Below are 12,811 nucleotides of genomic sequence, written 5' to 3' on the forward strand. Positions count from 1 at the left end.
CACATGTGAGTTGGACAGGACCCCTCAGTGTCACCAGACTCTGAGCAGGGAGTGTGCACACACATATACTTGCCCACTTTCTAGGGAGGACAAAGCAGGGTAGTGCTGGAAGGAAGACAGGTGTGGCAGAGGAGACTCACTTCACCCATAAACCCCGAACCATGAACTTCAGAGCTGGATGGAACTGTAAAGATTATTTAACTGAACCAATCTTTTACTTTTTTTTTTTTCAAATTCATTTTTGTCTTAGAAGTTTTATATCTATCTACTATATTCAGTCCAGGTGTAGCTTTATTTACATGCATTCTCTTATAACTTAAGAAAGAAGAAAATAAACTGCTATAGATTGTCGCCAAACATGTTGAAGTAGCTGACTTGAAATTTCAGACGACAAAGATCTAGCATGTGCTTAATGTGGCATGGTTTGGGAACCCTGCAGACAGAAGGATATATATGTCATAGTGTTTGCCTGCAAGGAAGTCATATTCTCCCTGGGAATCCCTGAAATACACAGAAAAAAATTATAACTTAATGCCAACATATATTTTGACATAGGAGATACAAGCAAAATGGTGTGCCATGAGGTTGGAGTCTAAAGCCTGGGGGCATTATTGCAGTTTGATCTGTCTGTGTGAACAGCAGACTGGAGGTACCTACAGGAAGTTTCTCCTGGGGCCCCTCCACTTGACCTTCTGCACCCCTTCTGATCACCTCTGCTTGCCTTTGGTGTTCCCTTTAGCTTTAGACAGCTCTTCTCTTAGAACTAGCTGAATGAAGGTTTGAAGTGTTAAGTGAGTAGGATAAGATTTGTACTGTTAAGCTTTTGTGAAGTTTCTGCATTTTTAACAAAAAACACTTGGAAGAAATAATAAAACAGCAATTTCAATGGTGGCATTTTAGGCAAACAAAGGACTTTCTGGTAATCAATAAATTATATCATGAAGGTGTTCACCTAATCCAACTATACACATAAAGTCCGTCTCTGTGCCGCTTCATTAAGGGAACTGGAAGGAAAAGTTCCAGTGCATGGTTCACATCAAGTGCAATGCGTAAGACAAGCTATTAGAAAGCCACAGCATGCAGGCTGCAGCCCAATTTCAATCTCCTACCCCAGTCCATAGGTTTGAAATTGCTTCTACTCCATCTACCCACAGAGCTGGTGCTGGGCTCACGCCCGTCCTGCCTTGCAGCCTCTCTGGACTCTGTCCATTTCCTTGCTGTTCTGACAGTATTTAGGTTTCAGCAGGGACACAGTCCAGAAGGAAATGGGGAGGGCATCTCTCCTCTGTAACCAATCTGAAGGTGAGCAGCTTCTCTCTTGAGATGTACTGACCTTTTCCAGCTTCACAAATTTGGGTTTGTCTCTATCTCTTCCATCTAGTGAACAATGGATTCAGAGCCGATTGCATTCCTAAGATTACTCTGTAGCAGGAAGGGATACTGTAAGCTGCTGAATCAAGTCCTATTCATGGCCGAGCGATGCAGAAAATCTGGATTCTTAACATGACCTTTCAAACCAATAAGTGAGGAATTTCCCATGCTTGCAGCAATCAGCATGTGCATGGTTCTTCAAAGAACAGATCCACGGAACAAAGTGAAAAGTGGGCCAGTCCTTTCTACCTCTCTCTGCATGAAAATGTGCATTTTATCTCAAATCATCTGAGTTTTCATGTGTCTCTTAATCTGAAGCTTTTGAGTTCCTGTCAATTGCTTTCTATTAATCAACTAAAAAGTTAACCAAATATATTTTTTAAGAAACCTCTTTGTCCTGTCTCAGAACTTCCTTCTCTTTCTCTGTCCTAGCATTGTCCTTAACTCTGAGCCTTCTTTATTCTCCTATAGCTTCTGAACCTGGATAATCACCATCTCCACAGGGTCGTGGATCCCTCTTGATAAATCTTTTTACATGTTCTCTTCCCTTTTCTCTCTAACCTCCCCAAATTGCCTCTCCAAGTTCCATGAGGCACACAATAGTCTTTCTCACATATGGGAAAAATGAAACCCAGCATAATCAGTGCCACCGGACTGTAGTTCTGTGAGGCTTCAAATTGCCTGTTACTAACCCCTGTGCCAGGAGGGGTTTACCCTTTCAGACTGTCCTTGCCACTCCCTGGCCATTCCTGTTCCCTCCTCTGTCCTCCTGCTCTGTCCTCATTTAGCAGTTGCTGACCCTGGCAGAAAAGCTTCTCTCTTCCGTGATTCTTTGCTAGACCTCTGTATCTTACCAATGAATTTTTAAACTGAGTTGAAAACATTCTTCTTCCTTTTAGCTTCTTGTCTCTTCTCCCATTGTTTTACCTTTATTTAACTGGAAAGTACCTAACAGACATTGCTGGTGTAAAAATCATTATTTACAGCAGCTCCGTGATTACCTTATACACTCTGTTGAAAATATACCATCTCAGTCAAAAAGGTGCCTCATTACAAAGTGCAAGTTAGGGCAAGGACAAAAAGACAGAACATTGTTAAGATGCCCTCACAAATGCCTGCATATTAAAGCCTGGAAATGATTCAAAGACTGGGTCACAAAAAACCAACAAAACCAGAAAATAACTCCATCATCAACCAAAACAACTCTGGAAATGATATGGCATGACTGAAAACAAAAGTGCTTACAATGAGCTATCCATCTTAGCTGCTTTGAGAGTATGGCCATTTAAAAAAAAAAAAAAAAAAAAAAAAACATTTACTACAGTGCAAGGTAGAAATGTTAAAAACAAAAACAAAAGCAAAAAAACAACGTTTAGTGTTAGGTAGAGTGTTAGTCCCTGTATTGATTTGCTACTAGAGTTGCCATAATAAAATACCACAAACTGAGTGGCCTCAATGACAGAAATTTCTTTTCTCATAATTCTGGAGGCTGGAAGCGTGAGATCAAGTTGGGGCAGAGTTGGTTCCTTCTGAGGGCTGTGAGGGAAGGATGGGATCCTGGATTCTCTCCTTGGCCCCTGGAGGACCACCTTTTCCCTGTGTCTTTTCACATCATCTCTCTATGCATATTTCTGTGTCCAAGTTTCCCCTTCTTATGAGTATACCAGTCATAATAGACTAGGGCTACCCTAACTGCCTCATTTTAACTCGTTTACCTCTGTGAAGACCCTATCTCCAAGCAAAGTCTCATTTTTATATGAATTTGGTGGTGGGGGGAAACAAAATTCAAGTCACAACCATCCCTATCATTCTTATTCAGGCTGTCTGCATCATTTGCAGGGTCCAGGGTACAATGAAAATATGTGGTCTTGGCTGGACATGGGGAAGTCAAGTCAATGTCCCTTTCCCTTGGGCCCACAAGAGATTGCAACCTCTGAGCTATAACATGCTTGGAATATAGTACCTGGACTGAGGATATGTGACACGTTCCCACTCAGCCCTCACAGAACCCACAGAAGTGCTACTAGTCCAGTGGTGACAGATGCTGCTTTGCACTGCCCGTAAATGCCACAAGGCATCTACTCCCAGGGCCCAGGCCTCCAGTCCCCCAACTTCAATGCAACCCGGTTGCCACTGTGTGCAGAAGGCAGCAGCAACTGTGGGGCAGGAGTGTGGGGGAGGCAGCTGAGAACCCATCCCAGGGAGGTAGACAGCGGACCCCAGGCAGAATTGAACAGAGGCTCCAAACCTCTGGCTTGAGTTCCATTGTTCCACTGAACATCACGCACAGCACACAATTTCAAAGATAGAAATAATTATGAATCCCAAGGCCCCTATCCATGGAGCTTTAAACCCTAAGTGGAAAGAAGGCCCTTCTGACTATAGGACTCTGTGCGACTGCACTGGTTATATCCCCATGAAGCTCTCCTTGTTTGTATTTGAACAAGGTTAACATTATGGAAAAAAGACCGTGGCAAACTACAGAGCACTTCTTTTAGGGCAGAACTGCTTAAAACTAGGAAAGTATCTGCCTTGGTTTTCCCATCTGCACAATGGGTTTAATAGTAATGCTGGGGCTGGGTGTGTAGTTCACATCTGTAGTCCCAGCACTCTGGGAGGCCGGGGCTGGAGGACAACTTGAGACCAGGAGTTTGAGACCAGCCTGGGCAACATAGCAAGACCCCTTCTTTACAAAAAGTTTAAATTTATAATAAAAAGAAAAAATAATCGTGCTAGCTTCACAAGACCTTGATAAGGGTTATCTCAGTTATGATGATCACTTTATAAATATTAATAAAAATAAAAGCCAATCTTAACTTTGAATATGAATGGTGCCAAAGAGCAGCAAAATGAAAAAAATGTTTATAGTTAAATAATTACTTTGAGATTCCTGTTTATATTTTCATAATTGAAAAGTTCTCAAGAGCAGAATACCAAAAGCTAGAAGTGGTAACACTATTTTATTTCCATATTTCTTTGGAACTGTAGTTGTCTGGAAAGTATCATAAATTAAAAAGCCAAGTGGTTACGACTTTTCTGTTTTGTTTAGCTCTGTGTCTCAGAACCCAAGTTACAGAAATTCTAATTCTAATTTTCTAATTTTCTTGAGTGGCTTTATAAAATGTTTTTCCCTAAATGACTTTATATAGTGTTTATATGGTGTTCTTTTGTCTATTTTATGAACAATAATATTTCTTTTTGCTTTGATCAGTTCAAAATATAATTTATGCTCCTAGCTATGCATTGGAACATCTCCAAAAGGCTCTCAAGCATAATTTCTAAAAAGAAAAATGGAGGGAAGGGTTTATAAATGTCTTAAATCGATTACTTTGATAGATTCCATGAGGACTTGCGGCATTAGGATTGAGTTCAGAAGAGGCAACACAAGGGGATCGTTTCTTCAGATAACTTGATATAAATAAGCAGATTATTAGGTCAAAGAAGGGGAGCTGCAGGGAAAACTAAGCCATCTGTGTGGCCCCATCTTTCCTGTCATGGGCTTGGAACCTGCATTGTGTGGTATCAGTTACGGTGACAACCAACAATAGGAAAATAGTTAGAGGCTTAACGAGAAAGAGTAAATAGGACCAGGAAAACTGGACGTCTATGCTGACTCACAAAGGCTTGCCAGGAAAGGAGGCAGGCAGAGAAGGTGGGATGAGAAAAGTATGAAGGGGAAGAAACGCTGAGGGATGACAAACAGAAACGGGAGAAATGGAGTCAAGATGGCTAGCATGATTCATGGCCAGGAAGGGCAGCTAAACCACTATCTGATCACACTTTTACTGAAATTCCATCTCCAGATTAGTAGAATGGCTCATTGCCTAGAGACATCAGAATTGCCTAGAACAATACACAAATCAATAGCTTTGCACATTTCTGCTTTAGGAAAATACCACTCCCACTTGTGAAAGGAGGGGTTTGGAAAAGGAGGAGTTGCAGAGAGCAAGAGGCTGGCCTCCTGTTCTTCCTGCTGTGAAACCAAATCGTGCGCTCCTGTCGTGCAGCAGGATACAGAATGAACCATACCATGGGGTCACAAGGCTATTCAGGGATCCTTTGCATTAGTGCTGAGTGCTTGATTCAAACCCCATGCTACAAGCTCCTGTGGGCACAAGTTGCTTAACCCTTCTTCATCTGTAAAAGAAGGGTATGTATTAATATTGCCTACCTGTTTAGGTGAGGACACAACGTGTCGATGTAAGTAAAACAACAAAGAGTAACGACTCCCCAGCTTTTAGAAAATACTAGAAGCAGTAGAGGGGCATTTTTACCTTTGTATTAGAAACAGAAGCTATGTGGGAAATCTCAGGGCTACAGCTTCTCCCCTCTGCCGCCTCCAGGTAGTGGCTCTTATCGCTGTTTTTCAGAAGGTGGCACCTACCCCTCTTCCTCGCCACTGGGGCCCTCAGCCCTGAACCACTCTTCCCCACATTCACCATGGTTTGATACCAGCAGACTCTCTGCTGTTCTCCACATCCCAAAGCCACTTTAGCTTCCACACATACGACCTAACACTCTGACTCAATGCTTTCCCCACTGCAGGTTGTGGCCCATTTATGGTCATGCAATCAACTGAGCATGTTATGACTAGCTAGACAAAACAAAACAGAATGGAACAGGGGGAAATGTGGCAGCATGTCATATTAGGTAAGAGTATTTTTTTTAAAATGAAACATTGTTTCAGTTATACATATGTAGACCTATATGCTGTGGGTTGTGACGTAAAATGTGTTTCTTATTGTGGCTTGCTGACAAAAGAGTCCCAAACTCTACTCCAACCTAGCTTTGCTCAGGACATTGGGTTCCTTGACCTCCTCTGTGGTGAGGACCTTCTTTTGCCTCTTCTCCACTTTGGTGACCACTCCCACAACCATATCACAGATCTGTTTACTACCAAGAATAGGTCCATCTCCAAAACTTGGATTTTGCACTCTATAACCACTACCTCTCCTATTCTGCAATTTTCCCTCATCTCCTAACCTTCACTAACTGTTTTCTTTTGTTACTGTTTTTAAATATATATTTTCCTCTTTTTAAACCCTGTTTCATGAACAAAACTTTCTGTTCCTCAATCTTCCTATTGTTATTGACTTAGCTCAGCTTTAACTATCCAGACCATTTCTTTGCTGCCCTCCAGAATTACCCTCTTCAAGGTGACAGGAGACCTTCTCTTCAAGGCCCAAATTGAACATGGCACTTCTAAACTTAAACATGCGATCTGGTTCCCTTTTGTGCAAACCCACAAGGCCCTTCTCAGCAGTGCCCAATTCACTGGACCAGACTGTTTCCGGAAGCAGGGTGCCTCCAACCAACTCTTCCTCAACAATCTCACGCTTCCAAATATAGACATGTTACTGCTTCTTGTTTTGCCTGGGGCCCTACTCTGGTGGTCTACCCCATCCACAGCCCCGGATGAAGCAGCATCCATCCCTGTGTCCACCTCTTGCCCCTACCATGGCCAATTAGCCAGGGGAAGGCCTTCGACTCGAGGGCAGAGCACAGGAACTGACTAGCATGCTGTGAAGAGTGTAACTGGACCCCTCTCCTAGGAAATTAAGGGACTCTTCCCAAGAAGCTAAGGGAGCTACACAGGAAAGTCCTGCTAGTCAAAGCCAAAGAAACTAGTCAACAGATAGAACAACCAAGCTGGAGACACCATAGAGCCCCAGAGACAGAGAGAAACACATAAAGTAATGCTTCATGTCAGTGGCCAGTACCTGTGTCCCAGAAGATCTGGCTGCCCTGAAGAACCTGTCCTGGGTCCCCCTTGAGATTCTGGGACCATTACAACAACTCCACGCTTGCTTGAGTGACCTTCAGTGGGCCTCTTTCCTTGAATCCAAAAGAGCTCAGAAGGGAACTTTCAGCTCACTGAACTTTTACTGTTGCCTGACACATAATCCTGTGCCTTTGCACACGAAATATGCATTCCCAGGAATGCTCAGTCTCCTTTTTCCTATATGGCAACTGCCTACTTATCCTTTAGGAAAACAAATGTTTTTTTATGAGCCTCCAGCTCCCCAGGCCAGCGCCTCCTCTGCACGCCTTCAGCACTTTGCTCATCCCTAGTTATCATAAGACCTCTCTCGCTGTTTTGTAATTGTTTGTGTTTCTGTATCTGTCCCTGCACTCTCAGCCTCTTGGGGCCAGTGTCAATCCTACTCATGTTTTTACCTCCCCAATCTGGAGGTGGGTAGCAGATTCTGTTGGTTCCCTCCTCACACCCTCTAACCTGGAGCTCACTCACCTGCAGACAGTCCCTGTGCACTCCCAGTGACTTTCTGTGGCTCTCTGCCTGAGTGTTTCAGGGAGACCAGGAGCACCAGGGGGTGAATGCCCCAGGAGTGACCCTTAGACAGCGAGAGGTGGGAGTTGGTGGATAAATACTTCAGCTTCTTGCCTGTCGGTGGGTCCACTGAGTTCTATACAGTTCCTCAAAGGGTCCTTTGTGAAACTGAGCCCCAGTGGCCTGTGGTGGCTTTCTTCCCTCCTTGGTCTCATGTCCTCACTCCCTTACCATGCTTTCTAGAATCACCTCCTAAAAAAAAACTACTTGCACCCTAATGAAAACATGTCTCAGGAATTGCTTTTGGATGAGCCCAAGTAAAACAGGGAGATAAAACACATAGTGCCTGACAGAAAATGAATGACTGAGGTCATCAGCCTCTACCCCTCTTTCCATTGGCACAGCATGTCAAGAGACACCCTGTACACCCAACCCTGTTTCACTATATTCTCCCAAGTTAGGACCTCATGGCAAGCACACTGACCACACACTCATCAGCACCCTCATCTCCCTTGGTCACTGGTCATTTAGAAGAGCCTACCCTGAGAGTGCCCAGGCACTGACACAGACTTGGGTTCTTTCCACTCCTGCTCTGGGAAGCTGAGCACTACAGAAGGAAACTCTCCTACGATATTAGTTGGGGACCATTTCACATTGATCATTTTTCAACCCTCAACAAAGCTTCAAAACCATTTTACTTGCCCCCTGATCATTTCCTTCAGCAATGACTATGCCCAGCTTTCACCAGGATGTGCCATCCTCTTCTTCTTTCTCCCCTCTGTCCTCTTTGTATCTGGAGTACTTGAGTGAGTGAAGTTAGCATGTCTTAGCACTTGCTAGAAGAAGGGCTCAGATTCTGATCAGGGAAAACAAACCACAATCAGGCTCCTTGGAATAACCAACCAGAACAAAGGTCCCCAGCCTTTTCTGCACCAGGCACTGGTTTCATAGAAGACAAATTTTCCACAGACCAGTGGGGTGGTAGGGTGGGGGATGGTTTCGGGATGATTCAAGGGCATTATATTTATTGTGCACTTTATTTCTATTATTATTACATTGTAATATATAATGAAGTAATTATACAGCTCACCATAATGTAGAATCAGGGGAGCCCTGAGCTTGTTTTCCTGCAACTAGACGGTCCCATCTGGGGTGATAGGAGACACTGACAGATCATCAGGCATTAGATTATCGTAAGGAGTGCAACCTAGATCCTTCACATGTGCAGTTCACAATAGGGCTCATGTTCCTTTGAGAATCTAATGCCACCACTGATCTGACAGGAGGTGGAGTTCAGGCAGTAATGTGAAGGATGGGGAGCAGCTGTACATACAGATGAAGCCTCTTTTGTTCACTGCTGCTCACCTTCTGTTGTGTGGCCCAGTTCCTAACAGGCCACAAACTGGTAGGTGGCCTGGAGGTTGGGGATGCCTGAACTAAAGGTAGGAGGAGATGAGCTTCAGACCTGCCAAGTACAGTGCTGTACACAGGGTAGTAAATAATTGTTATGGGGCTGTCAACCTGTCAAAATAGTCTGGATTGGCCAGAGGAGGAGGGCGCCATGGTGAGAGGGCAGCAAAAGGACAACACTTAGATTAGTACTATTACTAGCTCCATTTGACATATGCGGAAACTGAGCTGATGGGTGAAGTACTTGTCCAGGGTCACACGATGGTAAATGGCATAATCAGGATTTGAACTCAGACTGTCTAGCTCTGAAGCCCAATAACTTAACTACTGCATAATACCGTATCTACTGACTTTTGAATACAGAATTGTATTGCCCATTTTTACACTGTTGAAAAAGACATACCCAAGACTGGGAAGAAAAAGAGGTTTAATTGAACTTACAGTTCAACATGGCTGGGGAGGCCTCAGTATCATGATGGGAGGCGAAAGGCACTTCTTCCATGGCAGTGGCAAGAGAAAAATGAGGAAGAAGCAAAAGCAGAAATCCCTGATAAACCCATCAGATCTTGTGAGACTTAGTCACTATTAAGACAATAGCATGGGAAAGATCCCATAATTCAATTACTTCCCCCTGGGTCCTTCCCACAACACGTGGGAATTCTGGGAGATACAATTCAAGTTAAGATTTGGGTGGGGGCACAGCCAAACCATATCAAGAATTATTGATAAATCATTGGAAAATCATTACAATACAATATATCATCTGCCTCCCAAGGCTGGCATGCTTACAATACATATCAGATCTATAAATAATACATATCAAACAATTCAGATAAAAATGCTGTATGTATAATCTGCTGTACAATATCACATAGCCATTATTAGTGGATTGGAAATGAAAATGAGTGTGCGTTTTCCTCTCAGTTGCTCTGTGGATGTCAATCGTGGCTAAAGTGAGTCAATGTGGTACAGTGAACACAGCAGTAAACTGAGGCACCCCAAAGCGTGGCTAACTACATGGCAGCCATATTTCAATTTCCACATCTGAAGAACAGAGGGCTAGAGTAGACAATGTCTCAGGTCCTTTTCAATGTTAAGATTTTGTTTTTCCTTTTTGTATTGACAGTAAAAACTTGACTTCATACCGTCTAGCTTACACTTGAAATTCTACTGATGCAGATGACTGGAATCAGGGAGGGAGCCTGTGCGAAGATTGGTAGATAACCTCTGTGCTCCTTGGAAAATGAGCAGCAGTATTTTCATATCTGAAGAATCTCTATGCCAACTACTTCGACCTTGTCAGATTTGCAAATTGCACCTGGTAGGTACAAGGGCTAGCAGATGGCTCTAATTTCAGAGTGCCCTTGACTACCAAAAAGAAGACACTGATGAGAATTTGTCTTAGGCCAGGATTTGGGTCTGCTACATATAAAAAGGATTAGCCCTTCGCTCAGAGATCACCAGCACATACTCTCTGTGTGGCCCAGTCCAACTTCTGTCCTGTGGGCTGCTGCCCTGTTCTACCACCTAGTGCCCAGTCAAAACCCACATTTTAAAACGCAAAGGAATAACCACTGCATGGTAAACTTAGTGGAAAGGAATCAAACATACCACAGGATCAGATGTGCATCCACAGGAGCAATTTTTACTGAATTGACCAAGAAGGTAAGAGCATCTCTGACTTTGGTCACTTTAGAATAAGAATGGTCTTGTTCTACCTGCCCCTGATTAAGCCTCCAGGGATCTTAGGAAACACAGTCTAAAAAAGATTACCTCAAAAATGTCGATATATTCTACTGGGGAGGAAAAAATGTGAACGCAGATATTGATCACATTTTGTGTTACCCCTTCTCTCCAAACTTATCTCCAAAGGCAGAGAGGATGGAGTCTGTCTGGAGTCTCCTCCTGGCATATTTAACTCCCTCCTGTCCCCCTCCTACTTGCATATATGGACTTCTGCACTTAGGCGCAGGCTTCTCTGCCTGAGGTGGCCCATTCTCGAATGCGGACCCCTGCAGGCCAGAAATCTCCTTCCATCTCTTTACACATCCTTCTGAGTCTCATGTGTAGTAGGTGCTCAATAAGTGTTTGCTGAATTGGTCTGTGTGCGCAGGTGCGTGTTTGGGGAGTAACTTAATTCTCAGGGGTCCCATGTATATAACAAATCCCATTTTTCCTCTGACAGAGACTAAGGCACAAAGGCTCCAGATCGCACAGCTCATGGAGTCACTGGGGCTCCTCTCCCTCACCTGGTCTGATGTTTTCAGGCCGGGTGCGGTGGGTCACGCCTGTAATCCCAGAACTTTGGGAGGCCGAGGTGGGAGGATGACTTGAGCCCAGGAGTTCAAGACCAGCTTGGGCAACGTGGTGAAACCCCGTCTCCACCAAAAATACAAAAACAGCTGGGCGTGGGGGCACGCACCTGTGGTCCCAGCTACTCGGGAGGCTGAGATGGGAGGATCACTTGACGCCTGGAGGCAGAGGCTGCAGTGAGCGGAGATCCCGCCATTACACTACATCCTGGGCGACAGAGCAAGATTCTGTCTCAAAAAAAAAAAAAAAAAAAAAAAAAAAGTTTTCCTTCAGGAAGGGGTGGACTGGGGAGGCCTGGCTTGGGGGTCACTCCGCAGGTGGCGGCCCACACTCTGAGCGCTTGTTTTGCAAGGGGACGAACTGAGCCTTTTTTTTTTTTTTTTTTTTTTTTTTTGCCATCATTTATCCGAGATGCGATCGGTCCAAACAAGCAGCTCTCGGAAAGTTTCCGTTTTGAAACTTCTCCGACACTCCTATTCCGGGCTGGCTCCGGGTGCCAGAGTCGAGAGGAGCTGCCTGCGAGACCAAGCCCGGCCCCCCGCCGCCGGACCCCCGCAGGAGCCAGGAGGGTGCTGGGCCTAGACATGAGGCTGCAGGACACCACTCCCTCCCCCCATGCTCAAGACTGCTGACACACGAACCCCTACAAACGCGGCCGCCCTTGCCCGCCAGCTTGGCCCCTAGCTTCACCCCTTCTTCCTCTCCCTCGACCACCCCGACCCCCCTCCCCAACGTACCGATCCAGTCTCCGACCCTGGGAGACTCACCCCGCCACTCCAGGAGCCGCTCCGGGGTGAGCGCCGCCGCCACGTCCTCAGCGTAGCCCCTCGGCGCCCCCAGCAGCAGCAGCAGCAACAGCAGCAGCAGCGACGGCGACAGAAGCATCGCTAACCACTGGGCTCGCCGGGCGCCCCTTGTCCCGGGAGCCCACAGCCGCACCCCAAGCACCCGGCCCTGCAGCGCGGAGGCGGATCCGCAGCCTCCTCCGCGCCCCACCCCTCCGGGGGCCTCGACACTCCCGGGCCCTGGAGACCCACTCCGCCACCCCTGTCGCCACAGTGAACGGACACTCGGGGCTCTGGCTGGGACGCGGGAAAGTCCCCCGCGTTTTCCCCGCCCTACCCACTGCGGCTTGAGGAAGGAGGAGGAGGAGGGGTGAGCCATCTGCCCATCCCAGAAATTCCTGCCTTTGGGGTGGGGACAGGAGCAGTGAGGCTGCCCAGCGCACACTCCCTGCTCTTCCAGTTCGCAGCCCCGCTCTCTCCTTTCCGGGGGAGGCCGAAGAGGAGTTGTGGGTGAGCGATTTGGGAATCTCCAGGACAAGGAGCCTGACATCCGGGTTTGCAAACCACCCGGATTCTGGAAAACACCGCGGGTTTGCAGCGGGCAGCTTAGAGTGAACGCAGCTGCTCTGCGACCCGGGCGCTT

At 45.9% G+C, this 12,811-nt stretch overlaps 1 protein-coding gene across 9 annotated transcripts in view; it reads right to left on the reverse strand.

Moving 5' to 3' along the window:
- Positions 1–12,463, reverse strand: part of PLA2R1 (phospholipase A2 receptor 1) — a 127,655-nt gene extending 115,192 nt beyond the window's left edge. For all 9 annotated transcript variants that reach the window (XR_012421155.1, XM_074009268.1, XM_074009270.1 and 6 more), the window contains exon 1: positions 12,151–12,463. Coding sequence is in view for 8 of the 9 variants with exons in the window: in XM_074009268.1 (XP_073865369.1) it covers positions 12,151–12,268 (118 nt within the window). In the remaining variant the exon portion in view is untranslated. The remainder of the gene's footprint in view (positions 1–12,150) is intronic.
- Positions 12,464–12,811: the final 348 nt, after the last annotated feature.

The sequence above is a fragment of the Macaca fascicularis genome, chromosome 12, assembly GCF_037993035.2.
Source record: "Macaca fascicularis isolate 582-1 chromosome 12, T2T-MFA8v1.1".
Classification (NCBI taxonomy): Eukaryota; Metazoa; Chordata; class Mammalia; order Primates; family Cercopithecidae; genus Macaca; species Macaca fascicularis.